Source organism: Phlebotomus papatasi, chromosome 2 (assembly GCF_024763615.1).
Source record: "Phlebotomus papatasi isolate M1 chromosome 2, Ppap_2.1, whole genome shotgun sequence".
Classification (NCBI taxonomy): domain Eukaryota; kingdom Metazoa; phylum Arthropoda; class Insecta; order Diptera; family Psychodidae; genus Phlebotomus; species Phlebotomus papatasi.
The window spans coordinates 55,612,477-55,629,081 of record NC_077223.1 but is presented as its reverse complement, the minus strand read 5'-3'; the positions used below and the strand labels follow the sequence as shown (position 1 = coordinate 55,629,081).

The window sequence follows — 16,605 nt, the reverse complement described above, 5'->3', positions numbered from 1 at the left end:
TGGTTCTAGTTGATCTCCCCAAGTGAGTGATGGTTTTTGTGCCAATTTCCAGGATGGTTTTGCTCCTCCGGATGAATTAACTCCCCCGGATCAGGAAGAATATTAAAATTAACGAAAAAAAAGTCTAAGGGAGATCATAGAGTAACGTGGTTGTCTGTTTAATCGCCAGCATAAAAATCCCCTTGAGCTCCATTGTACGGTTTGTTTTCTAATCCTCTTAAATTTGTGTCAGGCCTCAAGAAATAGTATTGTCAAAAAAAAAAAACAAAAACAAGAAAAGAAATATACATCTCGAGAGGCAAAAATGTGCAACAAATTTGTCTTGATAAATTTATTTAAAAAAAAGTGAAGAAATGAATTTTGTTTAATAAAAAAATTACTTGATTTGTAAATTAAAGCATAAAAAATAAGACCTCTTGAAATCAACCACATATTGCGAGTGTCATTTTTTTTATTTTGGGAGGAAAACACACATTTTATAGGCCATTATGTAAACTCTAGTAATCTTTACATTAATTTTTCATTCATGATATTTTTTTTGTTTTGTGTATCAAATAAGCTCTTGAAGACATCTTTAAAGTATTTTCTTTCTGTCATATCTTTTTTCATTATATCGTTCATGAATATGAAAAATGTAACTTGAGACTTTGTTTTTTCTCATTTTTCTTTTTTAGTAAACATTAAAATTCCATTTAGTATGTATATGAAACTTTTTTATTGTCCAAATTTTTGTGCTAATGGGATTGTTTTGATTTTAGATGAGAAATAACTTTTTTTTTTAAAGAATGTATGAGAAAAGGAAAATAACTCTTAAATATCAGTTCCTTATCAATCAAACAAAAATGACAAAAATATCAACACTCGAACAGAATTTACTCTATTTTTTTTCGCACGTAGACTTGAAAATTGCACAGAGTGTTGCGCAAAAAAGAACAATATCATAGTCTTATGAGCGATTTTGGGTAGAAAGAAAATGAATTGTCGACAATAGATGACATTACGTTGCAATAGTTGTATAAAGTCAGCTCTTTAGTGAGAAAAATAAACCACTAGAGACTAATATAAGGTGAACGTAAAATCGCTAAAAGTATTAGGGAAAAGCAATTTTTGCCATACATCTATATTTTTGTTTGTGGTTCTTGGCGTGGGAGCGATTTTACAGAGTACAGCGGTGTGTCTCTTAGAGAGACATCGCTGTAGATTTTTGCAGAAGTTTGTGTTTGACTTATTGTCTTCATTTTTTGCTGGGTTAAATTGTCTGAAATGTGAGGTTATGCTTGTTCCAACCTCAAATCTCAATTTTTGTAAATTAGTAATTTTAAAAGTTAATAAAATAATTTGAAGTACTTATAATAGATCAGATCTTTTTTTTCAGCATAAATTAGTGATAAAAGTTGAATTTAAATGCAAAATCTAACGAAATTTGTAAATACAATAAGTACTTTTCGGCTTTTAAGGTTACGTTTAACATGATCTGTAAATTGTTAACTAACTTCTTGAGCAAATAAGAGCATCGGGTCCAGTAACCACGAATGAATTCTGAAGCTGGAACTTAATATATGCAAAATCAAAATTTTGGTGCATTTAATTAAAAAAGAACAAAATATATTAATTGTTAATACACAAGATTCCGGCATTATGCACAGTTTTGGGGCCAAAAAAAAAACGCGCGAAATTGCATCATGCATCGAGAAAATTTGCATACCTGCAGGGGCTTTCTTTTGAATAAATCTGCCGTAGAACGAATTTCGCGCGGAGTAAAAGTAGTTCAAAAAAAAAAGATTCAACTATTTAATAGAAATGCATTAACAAACAGTACTTTTTGACCACAGTTCTTCAATACATGGTTAGAATATTTAAAAAAAAAATACCTTTAAAGGAAAATAAAGTTTTATTCTGAAAAAGTAGCAAAATGTTTTCAAATTTCCCGCCTCGCAACATAGTATACATTTAGGCGTAGTTCAAAAATGATTTCATAAATTGACTCCCAATGGTAGGTAAACTTGCATAATTGTATTTGCATAATTCCGTCAGGTGCATAATCCCGAAGGACTTAATGCCGGGACTGAATGTATCAAAATAACAAAAAAATCGAAGATTTCAGGGAATATATGTTTTTTTATGCATCAAAATTTTCAAAGGTTTTACACCCAAAATCATCTGCTTTTAAGATTAAGTAGATAGTAGATTATACACAATACATAACCTCACATTCAGCACAGAATAACCTTTAGATCAAGTAAAAGAATAAATGAAGATAACGAGTGTTATATTTATATAATCACTGCTTAAATCATGCTTAGGCTTTCCAGCATATATTTCAATCAAACCTTATGATTATTGCGACTTAAAAAATATATTTTCATTAGCAAAAGTCGAAAGACTTTATAGGGTATGTGTGCCAAATTTCGGCATAGTTGCATGCAAGCGTCAAAGTCTTAAGTTTGAAATGTAATATTTTAAATTCAAATTGATTTTTTTATTCTTTCTTCTGAAAGTGTCTTGCTTGGAACCTTGTAAAGAGTTTACCGTCTTTATTTATTCTAAAATCCTTCTTAATACATTTTAAAATGAACAAAAATATAGACATAGCTTTAATGCCCTATTTCGGCCACCTTCATTCTCATAGTTCCTTGACTTCGGGAATTCTTCAAATATCTTTTTCACGTCCTCTCGTTTGTCGAATCTACATTTTTAGTACGTAAAATCTAAAAGTTCATGGAAATTCGAGGAACAAAAAGGTGGCCGAAATTGTAAGCTGGCCGGAATTTGGCACACTTACCCTAGTTCATTTGCAGAATTCTTACATTTTTCGCACAAATGTCATTAATCAATAATATTTTTCAACTGATATTGCTAGTGATAAATTAAGTGAAAATGGACGTGACTAGTTTTAAAGGAGTTGTAGCAAGAATACTTTGAAAATGGCTCCCCAAGATCTACAACATAATGCTAATTAAAAATAAGATTTGCCGACGTGTCAACAATGCAATGTCGACAAGTGATGTGTCAACAATCGCTCAAGTGTGCGTTTTTTTTTATGTAGAAGAAGAAAGTCTTGAAGAAATGAAGATGAAAAGAAAAATAAACACTTAAATTACTCATTTTTATATTAGAAGGAAAGAAAAAAAACTATGAATTTAGACATGCATTAATTTTACACTCTATTTCCCCGCTCCATCAAGATTTTATATATATTTTAGGTAGTTTTCTCTTAATCTTCTATTATTTTTTTGTACCCAACAATTTGCAATATTGAGCGAGTCAAGAGTCTTCACTGAATCTTCTGTCATGCATTTCTCATATATTTTTTTCCAATTTAATTTATTAACTCAGAATGAAGACTGGTGAAGACGGTGGATCAAAAAGAATTGGTGAATGGTTTACAAGTTAAAAAAAATTAGTGGACGAAAAGAAATGCAGAATTAACAAAATGTGCGGAGAAAAAAAATCAATGGATAAAGTTGTATTTGAAAGAGATATCTTGCTAATTTTTTAAATGCTACTATATTGCAATTGTATAAAATATTACAATTTATTAAATTATTATGTAATACTGCGTAATTTTGTTTTTCTTCCCCTGGTATTATTGTTGCATCAATACGAGTCCCAGGCATCATAAGAGCCACCAATTACATACAGTGGCGGCCAAAATAATAGAATCACTTTGCAAAGCTTATATTTTTTTAACTTTTGTATTTTTTTCCAATTTGTTGGTATAATTCTGAAGTTAAAATCTTCGTATTATTAGAAGCGTGGGAATAAGGTTTGTTTTGGCCGCTAGAGGTCTCTGTTTTACACAGAATACACACGGCTCTTCGTTGTCCGGCACTTCGTTATCCGGGTGACAGCTGCCAAACGCTGGCGATTCAAAACGATTTTTTTACGAAGCATGCATTTTGTCCAGAGTGAATTAATGTATTATTTTCAATTTATCAAAGTTTTTGACACACAATCGTGCTACAAAATGAAACATAAACACACCACAATGAAAATTCTGTTGTTTTTTGACAGAAAACAAATTCCCACAGAAGAAAATAATAAAAAATGTTGACCATGCAGATTCATAAAACCAAAATGTCATTTTGTCCCCACGTCAGCCAGATAACGAAGAGTCGAGTGTACGTCAATATTTAAATTTAGTTCGGCTAAAAAAAAAGAAAACTGTCATTTATGGTTCCTAAATATGGCTTTATTTAAACTTATTCGATTTTTAGGCCACATCCTTTAATTTAAATAAAAGTGGTCCTATTGTTCAAACCAAATTTCACTATTGATGTATTCTGTAAAAAAAAAAGAGACCTCTAGCGCCCAAAACAATACTTATTTAACGTAAGGTAATTATTTCAACATTTATATATAAAAATTATTTCAGCGAATTGGAATAAACAAAAATGCTAAAGGTAAAATAATGGTCTTTGCGAAGCTGATTCTATTATATTGGCCGCCACTGTATATTTGTAATGAAATCAGTAGCAGGTTCAAACTCTCCCAGAAAAGCTATACAACCCATTGTGCAGGAACCTCGACCTCCGTGCAGATCTATAGGAGAAACTGGCTGAAGCAAATTCACGATGTTGTCTGGAATTACCTCCGGATCAACGCAATGAACGCAGTAGTAAATGGATAGATAAACCTAGATCAGTTTAGGTGAGATTCTTATTATTTCCAGTGGCGCCACGATAAATAGCACTCTTCAGCGATTTTTCCATTTTTATGTTTTATAATACAATAACAATCTTTATATCTAATCATGCTTTAATTTTTTTTTTAGAAAATATAATGCCCATTATTTAAAAATGATAATTACTTAATATTTGTATCTCGTAAAACCATCTGTTTTTGTCATTTTATAAGTTTAGGTATAATTCATACGGCCAATTTAAATAGCACATTTTCATTTTCTCTAAAAAATATTACCTGAAATTTACTTTTATTTTAGAATTCATTATATACAGTGGCGGCCATAAAAATAGAATCACTCCTGAAAACTTGAGTTTTCTAACTTTTGTTAACTTTTATCTAGTAGGGGAAAGTACTCTCCCTTCGAACGTTCATGCCTTCGAATAATGTGAATTTTCTTTTAGTTTTCCTAAGAGATTTACACATAATTATTAATAATTGATAGTAAGCTAACTAATATTTAATAGAAATGTGTAAGTCTCTTACGAAAACTGAAAGAAAATTTACATTATTCGAAGGCACGAACGTTCGAAGGGAGAGTACTTTCCCCTGTGATTAAAAAAATTTACTTTATAAATGTTGAAGTAATTGCCTTACGTCAAAAAAGTACAATACAGTAGACTCTCACTCAATCGGCTCTTTTTCAATCGGGCGTCAAATTTTGTTAATTAGCTCAAATTCGCTGTAGTTCTTCCTATTTTATCGTGATTCTTTGAAATTGAGCGCTTTTTGTAGAATTTACAAAGGCTTTGACGCTAAATTCTATCGCTAAACCGGATGACATTTTGCCCCATATTCACGATTGAGAGAGAGTCTACTGTACTGGCCGCAAAAAGGTCTATATTTTTACTCAGAATGCGTCAATAATGATGTTCTGCTGAAATAAAAAAATAGAATCACTTTCATTTATAGTCATAAACTGAAATTGATTTCCAGTATTTCTTGACAATTAATTTTTCTAGTTTGGATAAAGGAAACAATGAAAAATTGGAGAAAATGTAGGACTTTCTTGTTAGAGGCTCTATTAGATTTTTGAGGCTACGAAAGCATGGAATGATCGTGAATGTCATAGCTGACCACAGCAAATTGCGAAAATCAGTAATCCAAAACACAATATAGTGTTTACGTAAACATAAAACTCAAAATTTTGGCTGCCACCGGTTCCACGAGTCAATCAGATTAAGCAAACAACAACAAATCAGGATTTTCGAATTGTTCAATGTGGTAAAATCAATCTAGCATTTCACCGTAAGGTATTCTATAGGAAAAATAAAGTTGAGAAGGTCTTCAAGTAAGTTCTCTGGCCAAGTTAGAAATAGATTTCGATTATTTGTATCACTTTGAAGGACGAACATGAAAACACAGTGTTTATTAAATCCTTGAAACATAGAAAAATTATAGTTGCTCTTGTATGCCATATATTCAAAAATTTTGTCTGAGAGGAGCCATATACAGCATTTTACTTCGAAAAAATGTTGAACAAATTCAGCTTCATCAGAAAATAGGACTCTTTTATGATTAGCTTCAGTCCAGACTTGGCACTTATTGGAAATTTCAAAATTCAAACTTCTTTTATTAGGGTAATTAACCACGTCATCATGTTCGTCTTTCCAAGTAACCCTGTTGATAAAAATCTATTTCTAATTTAGCCAGGACTTACTGAGGATCTTTTCAACTTTATTTGTCCCATAGAATTCCTTGTGAAGAAATGCTAGATTGATTTTACCACATTGAACATTTCGAAAATCCTGATTTGTTGTTGTTTTCTTAATCCGATTGACTCGTGGAACCGGTGGCAGCCAAAATTTTGAGTACTATGTTTACGTAAAAACTATATTGTGTTATGGATTACTGATTTTCGCAATTTACTGTGGTCAGCTATGATATTCACGATCATTCCATGCTTTCGTAGCCTCAAAAATCTAATAGAGCATCTAACAAGAAAGTCCAACATTTTCTCCAATGTCTCATAGTTTTCTTTATCAGCTTAAACTCGAAAAATTAATTGTCAAGACACTAAATAATTAATAACATTACACTAAAATTTTATTTTATTTTTTTTTTTCAAATACTCGAAATAAATTTCAGTTTATGACTATAAATGAAAGTGATTATATTTTTTTATCCCAGCAGAACATCATTATTGACGCATTCTGAGTAAAAATACAGACCTTTTGCGGCCAGGCCAGTAGGGGAAAGTGCCCATGCTTGATACGGTCCAAGCTTAATAATAACTATTTTTTCCTGTGTTAATCAATAGTGACTCATAGCAATATATTTTAATAGCTGGTCCTAAGTCTCACACTTCCTGAAAAAATTAGGATCCGAGCTTTTTTTTCCTAGTTTCAGGAAGCAAAAATCAAAAATAGGCCCAAAACTGTAATTTCGATACATGATATTTCATAAGTATTTCTTAATTAATGTTGCTGTTCAGGAAAACTGCCATCATAGGCACATAGAGGGTTTATCAGTATTAATATTTATGTAAAAATATTTTTACTTGGGGACACTGTTTTTGTGGGAGGTGACAAATTCATAAATTCTACCTGTGTCTATCCTATATTTTAAAAAGGGTCCATGAATGATAATTTAAAAGTGGCAACTCTATCATTAGATGTGAATCTTTCATAATTACACATATTGTAATCCTTCATTTTATCGACAATTGACATAACCTTCAACCCTTTTGCCTGAATTTTAAGGTTGCAGAGTGACATTTTCATGGACTCAAAGTGAAAAAATGGTTTTTGCTAGTGCCCTAGTGTCATAAAAACACGGCTTAGAAAAATTACATAAGAGTGAGTTTAAAAATAATAACCAGTCGTACAAACGATTTTAGCAGATGGATTAAGAGTTCCGTCTAAATATTGATGTGCAATTTTTTGTATCCAGTGAAATTTTTGCAGTGAAAATGGGCCTCCGAATTGTCGAATCAATTATTATACAGGAAGGCCCCGGACCCAACTTGTATAAAAATCGCCGCTGAATTTCAATTTTCTTCTTGAGGAAAATCTAAGGATTTCTAGGAACTATTTGAGGTGGGATTATGAACCTTATAAGTGAGACATTTTTTTGTCATAGTGCAAGAATCGCTTCGGTTTGTGTGTTAATCAGAAAAAAAATCACAAACATTGAACATCATTTTACAGTATCAAGCATGGGCACTTTCCCCTACTCTACTTTTTCGACGTAAGGCAATTACTTTAACAATTATAAAGTAAATTTTTTTAATCATACTAGAAAAAAGTTTAAAAAAAACTCAAGTTTTCAGAAGTGACTCTATTTTTATGGCCACCACTGTATATGTACTTTTTAATTTCGGGCAACAGTTAAATTTGATAAAAGTTTGTTGACATTTTTCAAGTTCGATTATGATTGTGATTATCGAATGAAGTAAATGTGCTGATATTTTCCCTGCTTTGTCTCAGTTGTTATGTGATTTTGCATTATTAAGGGGCTTTCATGAAATTTACAATTAATATGAACATGTAAACTTAAGGTGAACAAAAAATCATTACATTTCAACCAAGCACATTTTGGCAAAGTTTGGGGCCGGATCAGGGGACATGAGATTTTCTAATGATTACAATAAGGGAGATGGGGGAGATTGTTAAAAGAATTTCACCTAATATAGGAAACTTAGAATAAAAACACAGACAGTGCGCAGCATTGGATTCGATAATGCAATGGGCGCCCGGTTGTGCAATGGTATTGAATCTGTTATAAATATGAATTTTAGCGGGAATCTGAAAAATCATTTTATACTTTAGCGCCTCCATTCGGACAACATCTCAATTAAAACTCGTACAATAACCTCAACTTGTCAGAGCGAGTAGCAATTTTTATCTGTAACAAAAAATATTGAAAATATTTAGTTTTTCCAACAAAATCTATAATGTCGCAAATGGAACAGTCAGCTTGTGAAGGTAAGTAGCAATTTTTACTTTGAATAACATCAAATAACGGAGAAAATCTTTTCAGATCTAAAAGCCTTCGAAAGGAGATTAACTGAAGTGATTGCAGCTCTTCATCCGCCTACTCTTCGCTGGAGAAGTGAGCAAAATTGATCTTATCTGTCTTTATGGAAATATTTTAAAATATTCTGTCTATATTTTGCAGTAATCCTCTTTGTGATATCTACCTTAACAGCATTGGGAGCTTGGTATTGGCTCACGGACCCTAGAACTTCTGTCGTTCCTCTCACAGAATCCCTCCTGAACCATCCAATCTTTACAGTGGGCATTGTTATTCTAGGTAAATAGAATTTATCGTGAATAACAAAAGAATTTTTACTATAATTCTAATTGTTTTTTTCAGTAACGTTGTTTGCTTATGGGATTCATCGGCTCGTTATAGCGCCTCAAATCATTACATCACGAACGAGAACAGTTCTCAATGACTTCAATATGTCTTGCGATGACACAGGGAAGCTTATTCTCAGGCCCCGGCCTACGAATTAGTCAAGCTACGGTAGGAAATTTAATAAATTTAAGAATTTTATGCCAAAAAAAAACATCTTTGAAAAAACTTAACGAAACGATTGATGCTGGAGATCGCAGCGCCAAATTTGTCAGAGTGTTTTGGTATCCGGTGAGTGTTTGTCCCGGAAAAAATATCGCTTTTAACGTGGATTTGTAGCATTTTTAACAATGGCAGATGATGATCTTAATGCCATTCGTGCCCAGAGATTGGCCGAGATGCAGAAGCAATATGTAAGTGCTTAGAAATATGGCAAAAACTGTAATTGAAAAGATGCAACATAACCTCATTCTGGTGGATCCTGAATGATTTCTAGGGTGGTTCAGAGCAGAAGCAACAAGGTGAGGCACAGGAAGAGCGTCGTCGTCAAGAGGAGGACATGAAGAACTCCATTCTAGCTCAGATTTTGGATCAAGCAGCCAGAGCTCGATTAAACACCTTAAAGTTGAGCAAGCCAGAAAAGGCTCAAATGGTCGAGCAGATGATCATAAGAATGGCTCAAATGGGTCAAATTCCTGGGAAACTAGATGATGCTCAACTTGTCCAGTTGCTTGAGAGTGTAAATAGGCAAATGCCTCGCAGTACATCCGCCGTGAAGTTCGACAGAAGACGCGCAGCCCTCGATTCTGACGATGAGGATTATGGTTTATAAAAATCATCCGGAAGCACAGCCTGCTAATATTCTGCATCAAAAACGCTTGGACACCATCCGGCAAATCACAAAGACTCACTCATTTATCTCGAGGGTAATTTATTGTGTCTGCCAGAATGAATTAAATTGTCGCATAATTTTTACAAATTGCACAGAAAGTCCTTTATATTCGGTATAAATGCTACTTTTTTTTGGGATTCCTTTGTAATTTAGGGAACACAACAGAAGATTACTTCGAGGTTTCTCAGCTGAACAAAAAAAAAAAACAATTTAAAGATCTTTCTGGGGAAATATGATACTTTCAGAGTTGAAAAGAGCATAGATGGATGCGGTATCAAAATATAGATTGAAATTGAAACCCTAGGATACCAGTTCTTGAATTTCCAGATCTCTTTCCATCTCCAAGAAAATTAATTAAATCAACTTATAATAATTTCTTTTAAAAACATTTATAGTCCATCTGATCCACTTGGTAAACATTTAGGGGCACCTTTCAACTGGGGCAGCTTTGAAAATGGATTTTTTCTCCTATATTTATATGAAACTGAAGCTTATTAATATAATTTAACTCAACAAACTGATTGTAAAGCCAAATAGCATCTTGATAAGTATCAATTCGATTTAAAAATAGGAGAAAAAAGCTCAATTCCAACACTGAGAAAAAAAAAGAGGGTGCGATTAACTTTTTTTCCTCATAACTTTAACACTTTTGAGGTGTAAAAATATATCAACATTTTTTAATGTTAATTTTACACTTTTTTAAGGGTAAAATTGACATAAAAAAGGGTAACTTTAACCCCTAATACACCTAAAAAGGGTAATATTTACACCGATTTTGAATCAATACTGCAGAGTAAAATTAACATTTCCGGAATGTTATTTTAACTTTTTTGGATTTCTCTCAGTGAAAGCTGTCCCAATTCAGCGGTGCCCAACTTCCTCCCAGTCAGATAAAGAAGCCCTATAAGTTGAGATTCTTTTAACAATCTCACTTATTATAATCGTCAGAAAATTGCATTATTTCCGATCGTGCTCAAACTTTCCCAAAATGTGATTGGAAACTTCCTGTTCACGAATATATGGAAGGCTAGAAAACTTTCCCTCCCGTTCGTTCTACTAATATCTTCGAAATTAAAAGAGATGTATACTTCCGGTTTTTGGCAAAGGTTATTAATATCGGGTGAAAATTGCAACTTCAGCGTTGACCTTCATTTTTTTTTTCTTTTCTCAAAAGTTCAGCCCCTGTAGCATCGATCGGGTTCAGGTTTCAGTATGTTATTGATTGGTCAAAGACCTTTCGATTTAAAAAAAAAAGCCTTAAGCCGCCCCGACACCCTTGATTCGAATTAGAACGTGTCAGTTTTTTTTTTTAATTAAAATGACCAGCTCCTGTTCTTATTGTCATAATTTGAAAAATAAAAACGTTTTAAAAACTCTCGTCGAATCTACTTCTGCATCGAAAGTTCGCAAAACAAGCGCTAGGGGTATTATTATTAAAAACAATTTTTTTTTTCTAAAATAAAGCTCCGGTCTTATGGCACAAAAATCAGGCTAAAATTTGAGTATGTTAGCTGCACTTTATATCTGTCAAACAAAAATAAGGCTAAGTATCTCGGACAACCCTGACTCGAGCTAAAAGGGGTCAAAGTTGAAAAACTGACCGGTCTATATTTCCTGTTCTCATTTTGACTTAAATTTTTGCCTAAAGATTTTGTCTCGATGAGCACTTTCAGATGATAGTTCAAAAATTCACCTCTCGTGGTGCTGCGACAGCGTAAAAAATTAAACTAATATGTTCTCTCAAACGCCATTGTACATTTTTATCAAATTTTGAGGATGTTGTAGCCTAGGCTATGAAGTTTTCAAAAAATGTCGTAAGTTCGCTGTGATTACAACGAAATTCAAATCGGCATAACTACAGTTCTATTTCATCGAATTTGATAAGTAATGGCGTCTACACACTAGAAGCAATTTTCGTCAGAAATTACCTTTCTTTAAAAAAAAATTTTCTTTAAAAAAGCATTATTTTTTAAATTGCTCTTGGTGTGTAGACGTAGAGACCTTAAGGGCGCAAATGAAAGCTCTTACTAAGTGCTACAACTATCTTCTAACATTTGAACTTCGTAGGATCAACTCTACTGGCTTCACAGTCGACAAACTAATTTTCATTAAACATAACCTCAATTAATTGGCTGCGAATTTTTGGTCAGTAAAAAAATAAAATTTGGTCAGTAAAAAATTAAATTTGGTTAGTAAAAACTCAAATGTGGTCAGTTAAAAATAAAATAGGGTCAGCAAAAAATAAAATTTGGTCAGTATAAAATAAAATTTGGTCAGTAAAAATTAAATTTGGTAAGTAAAAAATCAAATTCGGTCGGAGAAAAGTCAAATTTGGTCGGGAAAAATCAAATTTGGTCAGTAAAAAATCAAATGTTGTATTGTATTTTTTGTATTGCGGAAACTTCGTATTCTGGTACATTTCGTATTTTACCATTTCGTATTTCACATTTCGTCTTTCATACATTTTGTACAAAAATTGAATATTTCGTCAGCCATACATTTTACACAAGCATAATCAACCAATAAAATAATATAATTCCAGTTTTATGGGGTTAAGCGCACTTTGCGCCTCGGGTCTGAGTTTAAAGTCGAACTTCAAGCTCTAATTATCAGTATTGCCTGTTTGGGGCAAAGGGAAATTTTCTGTGCTTTGGAAAGTTATCAGTAGCGCCTGTTTATTTTTTGTACAAAATTTATGAAAGACGAAATATGAAATACGAAATGTACTAAAATACGAAGTTTCCGCAATACGAAATGTGCAATACTTTTTATTCGGATATGCAAAGTTTTAACTTTTATTGATTTCCTTTTAGTTTTTTATTGACTAAATTATTACTCACTGATCATATTTAATTTTCCACTCATTAAATTTCACATTTTACTGATTAACCCATTCCTTACCATGGTATTATACATCATACGCAAATTGAGTGATTTTTGATGATTTATTTCTGGGCAATTTTTATCCAAATTGCTGTCGGGAATGGATTTTTAGTAACGTTAGTTATTCAATTACTTGAGAAAAATAGTTCGACAGAAATGAAAATACATTTTGTTATTATTTTCTTGCTTCGCGGAAGGTCATGCAAAATTTTTGCTCAAAATGGTGGACGGAAAATACGATATCCAGTCGAATTTGTTAAAATTGGCCTCTTTCCTCTTTCCTGGTTTGAATTCTAGTTGCCAATTGGTGTTCTTGGATAGTTACTCTATCTAAAGCAAATAGAGTTTGTAATATGAATTAATGCACCAAATTTAAATTCAGTGACCGTTAAGACGTGTGTTTGACAGGGGCTCCCCGCGCCCCCATATGAGATAAAAAATTTTTCTTTTCAAAAAATTCATCTACTAATCTGTAGGAAACTAATCCCAAAATACGAACATTCTATCTCAAGTATTTCTGGTACATTGACTGAATGGGTTAATATAAAATGGCATTGAATAAATGAGCAGTAAAAAGTTAAAATTGATCAGTAACAAAAAACTTTTAAACAGTGATATTTTCGTCCAAATCTAGGCAAAGGGAAAATAAAGGGCTTTACACTTTATATGGAACTATTTTAAATGTTAAATATATAAATTAGGTTCATTTTTGTAAAGATTTAAGGTTTTTACTGATCATAATTAGATATTTTACTGCTCATTTTTAATTTTTTACTGCCCATTTAGAACTTTTTACTGATCGTTTGTTTTTTGCCATATAAAATGTACTGACTAAATTTGACTTTTTATCGACCAAATTTTACTTTTCTCTGACCGAATTTGTTTTTGTACTGACCAAATTTTTATTTTATATTGACCAAATTTTATTTATTACTCACCAAATTTAATTTTTTACTGACCAAATTTTATTTATTACTGACCAAATTTTATTTTTTACTGACCAAATTTGACTAATTTACTGACTGACCAAATTTAATTTTTACTGATTTTTTTAAAAGTTTTTTACTGATGACCAAATTTGATTTTTTACTAACAGAATCAGAATTTTTTACTGAACAAAAAGATTTTGCCCAAGTATTTCGACTCCCGCTTAACCGATCTTGATGATTACTTAGACACGCTGTCAGGGATAGATTTTTAGTTACTTTCGCTTAATCAGTCCTTCCGGATGATCAGAGGCTTCTTTATGTTGTAATATTTTCTCTTCAGAGAAAGTGTAAAATTCATTGATAAATCCCAATTTAAATTTTCTACCACTATTCGGTAGACCGAGAAACAAAATTTACAATCAAAATATCTGAAAAACAAATATCTTGAAATTGATCTTTCTTGAATTATTCAGCTGAAATTGAAACCTCAGAAATAATCCCAATATTCCAATCAGATTCCTCATCGTTGTATTCCTGATAGAGAGAGATCTTAAGTTTCTTGGGAAGGATATTTTTGACTAGATTCGAAAAGGGGATCTACTTATCTTTCGCTCTACTCGTTCTTCTCGTGTCCATCGTCTTCTTCATCTGCATCGAGAATATCGGCGCAGCAGATTGAGTAGATGATTAGGGAAAGGAAACCAAGTGGAAGTCCAAAGAGAACTGAGGTCAGTACTGGGTTTCCACGCCACATTTCACTTAATGATCGCCTAGCCTCGAAATATGTCCGGTAGATTCGGACCAAAAGAGAATTTCCCCCGTATGCCGGAGCACTCTGATTGTGAATATTCTCCAAGAACACCTGCACAGCTTCTGGAGTGAGCTTGAGGGGTTCATCGTCTGGAATGTGATGCTCAGAAGTAGTAGAATTAAGAACAAGTAGATGTGGAGTTTCCAGGGTGTCCATTGCAATTGAATGAGCAAGTTCTGGACTGCCGATCCATCCAAATTGGAAGCGTGCATGGAATTTGTCGTGGTTCATGCGAATGATAGATTCAATCATGTCTCGGAATTCAAGTTCATGGGCAGCCACTTCTAACAGGCGGTTCTCCTCAACCACAGCCAAAACCAGGTACTTACGCGTGAGCATCAGCTCATTGATATTACTTCGAGTTACTTTGGGGAAGAGAGAGAAGCGCTCTTCATTCACCCACGAATGTAGGGTTCTATTCATGTGCGAAGGTTCGACGAAAGTCATCTCGCCAGATACTAGAAGGGATGAAAAAGAAATGCTAAAGGTAAGTTTATTTTTTTAAACATTGAAACATTATTCATTTTAGATAAAATTACTGATATTAATTTACCAGATTTCTAAAAAAAAAAACTATTTCGATTTAAAAATTATTTAAGTGAGACACTGTTAAGAATCTCACTGAAAATAAGGACATTTCGACATTTGTAAATAAGCGAAATGTCCATATTAGCCTATCCAAGAATATTTCAAAGTTAAAAAAAATCGTTGAAGTAGCTTTTTAACCCTTGAAGGACGATTGGAACACCGGTGTCCCATAAAGAAAATGATTTTTCCTGCCTCCTAAAGTTAGTTTTTTCTTATGTTTGTAGGGAGAAAGGAACGTCTGTTGACACTTTAAGAACTCGTGTCAGCACCTATTGACACCCTACTCTGTACCATTTGCGATATGAAATTTGAACATCTCTGTTTGTAGTAAAAGATATATTACAGAAAAAAACGTTATATTACTTATATTTTACTATATACATTAAATAATTTTCAACATTTTGACAAAAGTGTCAATAGGGGTTCCCTGTCGAACAGACGTTCCTCCGACCCTACGTAATTGCAAAGTAGAAGGTAGAAGGAATCTAGGATATTTTATGCAAGTCCCCAGCTATTTACTATATAGTAAATATTTAAACTAAAAAATGACGAATTTTTAGATTCTCATATTGAAAAAATATTTTAATTTTTTTTTATACTTCCAATTTTTTTTAACCAAAACTGTTTTGGAAAAACAAACTACAATACTCAAATATAATATTTTTTAATAGAGTGAAAATTATCATTCATTGGTATTGTCAAAAATATTACTTAAATTTTTAGGCTATTTTTGTCCCTACCGCTTATAGAGGTAAAAAATACACTGAATCAGACTTTGTTGGATTGGGTCACCAGTGACCCAAAAAAGAAATTTTTCCTATGGCCTTCAACAGTTGTGTTTTGCTCTAAAAACTCTCAGAAAAAAATGTTTTTTTCTGACCCCAAATTTTTGACCTTCTCGTCCTTAAAGGGTTAATAAAATAATAAATAAGTAAAATCCCTAATTTGTGTGGTTTCCAATAAATTGAAAATAAATAATTAACTAAATAAATAAATAAACACTTTGATGTTATTTCATTCATCTTCATCACTTTCAACATTAGATACTCTTCTATGTTTATTGTAATACGTTTTATCCTCTCAGAACCGTTTTTTGACATATCTTTGCATACAGTTCGATTTTTGAAAACGATGCTGTTCGTCTATCCTATCCCATATGGGGCTGCCAAAAAACTAGAGCTCAAATAGTTACAGATATTTCCTTGGCGGTTTTTATGACCACTAAAGAAGTTTTCTGATATAGAGGTTATATGATGAAAAGCTACATTCAGGAAGTCTTACATTTACAACTTTTTTTTACTTTTTTTTCATAATAAAGTCAGTAGAAAAGTTAAAGTATCATCCCAATCTAAATAAGAATTTCCTAAGTTTATTAATAATGACGATACTTTGAATTTCTATAGTGGAAGATATTCAACAATTTTTTTTTGTAAAATATATCTTTAAGTTTTTCCCGTCAGAGTAAAAATGTTCCTTAAAAGCCTAAACTGTAAGTACTCCTCCTATAAATTAAGGTAGGG

The 16,605-nt window shown here is 32.4% G+C and overlaps 5 protein-coding genes across 10 annotated transcripts in view; 4 read left to right on the top strand and 1 right to left on the bottom strand.

Annotated features, from left to right (window-relative positions):
* LOC129801800 (microtubule-associated protein RP/EB family member 1) overlaps positions 1-3,559 on the top strand; it is a 30,275-nt gene extending 26,716 nt beyond the window's left edge. For 4 of the 6 annotated variants that reach the window (XM_055847140.1, XM_055847141.1, XM_055847138.1 and 1 more), the window contains one exon: positions 53-3,559. In XM_055847140.1, the coding sequence (XP_055703115.1) occupies positions 53-106 (54 nt within the window). In that variant the 3' untranslated portion in view covers positions 107-3,559. Of the gene's footprint in view, positions 1-23 lie in introns of all 6 variants that reach the window. The other 2 variants (XM_055847142.1, XM_055847143.1) reach the window with 1 other exon arrangement.
* Positions 3,560-8,488: 4,929 nt separating this feature from the next.
* LOC129801808 (nuclear envelope phosphatase-regulatory subunit 1 homolog) lies at positions 8,489-9,966 on the top strand. Its single transcript, XM_055847155.1, has 4 exons — positions 8,489-8,609; positions 8,665-8,736; positions 8,803-8,937; positions 9,001-9,966. Exons 1-4 carry the CDS (start codon positions 8,579-8,581, stop codon positions 9,141-9,143), a joined length of 381 nt encoding a protein of 126 aa, XP_055703130.1. The 5' UTR covers positions 8,489-8,578; the 3' UTR covers positions 9,144-9,966.
* Positions 9,241-9,966, top strand: LOC129801807 (programmed cell death protein 5). The gene is made up of 2 exons (XM_055847154.1): positions 9,241-9,395; positions 9,479-9,966. Exons 1-2 carry the CDS (start codon positions 9,333-9,335, stop codon positions 9,812-9,814), a joined length of 399 nt encoding a protein of 132 aa, XP_055703129.1. The 5' UTR covers positions 9,241-9,332; the 3' UTR covers positions 9,815-9,966.
* The window catches only part of LOC129801786 (protein disulfide-isomerase TMX3), a 26,978-nt gene continuing 20,269 nt past the window's right edge, over positions 9,897-16,605 (bottom strand). Inside the window, exon 4 of the mRNA XM_055847108.1 lies at positions 9,897-14,955. Coding sequence (XP_055703083.1) covers positions 14,300-14,955 — 656 coding nt within the window. The 3' untranslated portion in view covers positions 9,897-14,299. The remainder of the gene's footprint in view (positions 14,956-16,605) is intronic.
* LOC129801806 (uncharacterized) overlaps positions 14,921-16,605 on the top strand; it is a 9,192-nt gene continuing 7,507 nt past the window's right edge. The window contains exon 1 of the mRNA XM_055847152.1: positions 14,921-14,984. The gene's annotated coding sequence lies outside the window, so the exon portion shown is untranslated. The remainder of the gene's footprint in view (positions 14,985-16,605) is intronic.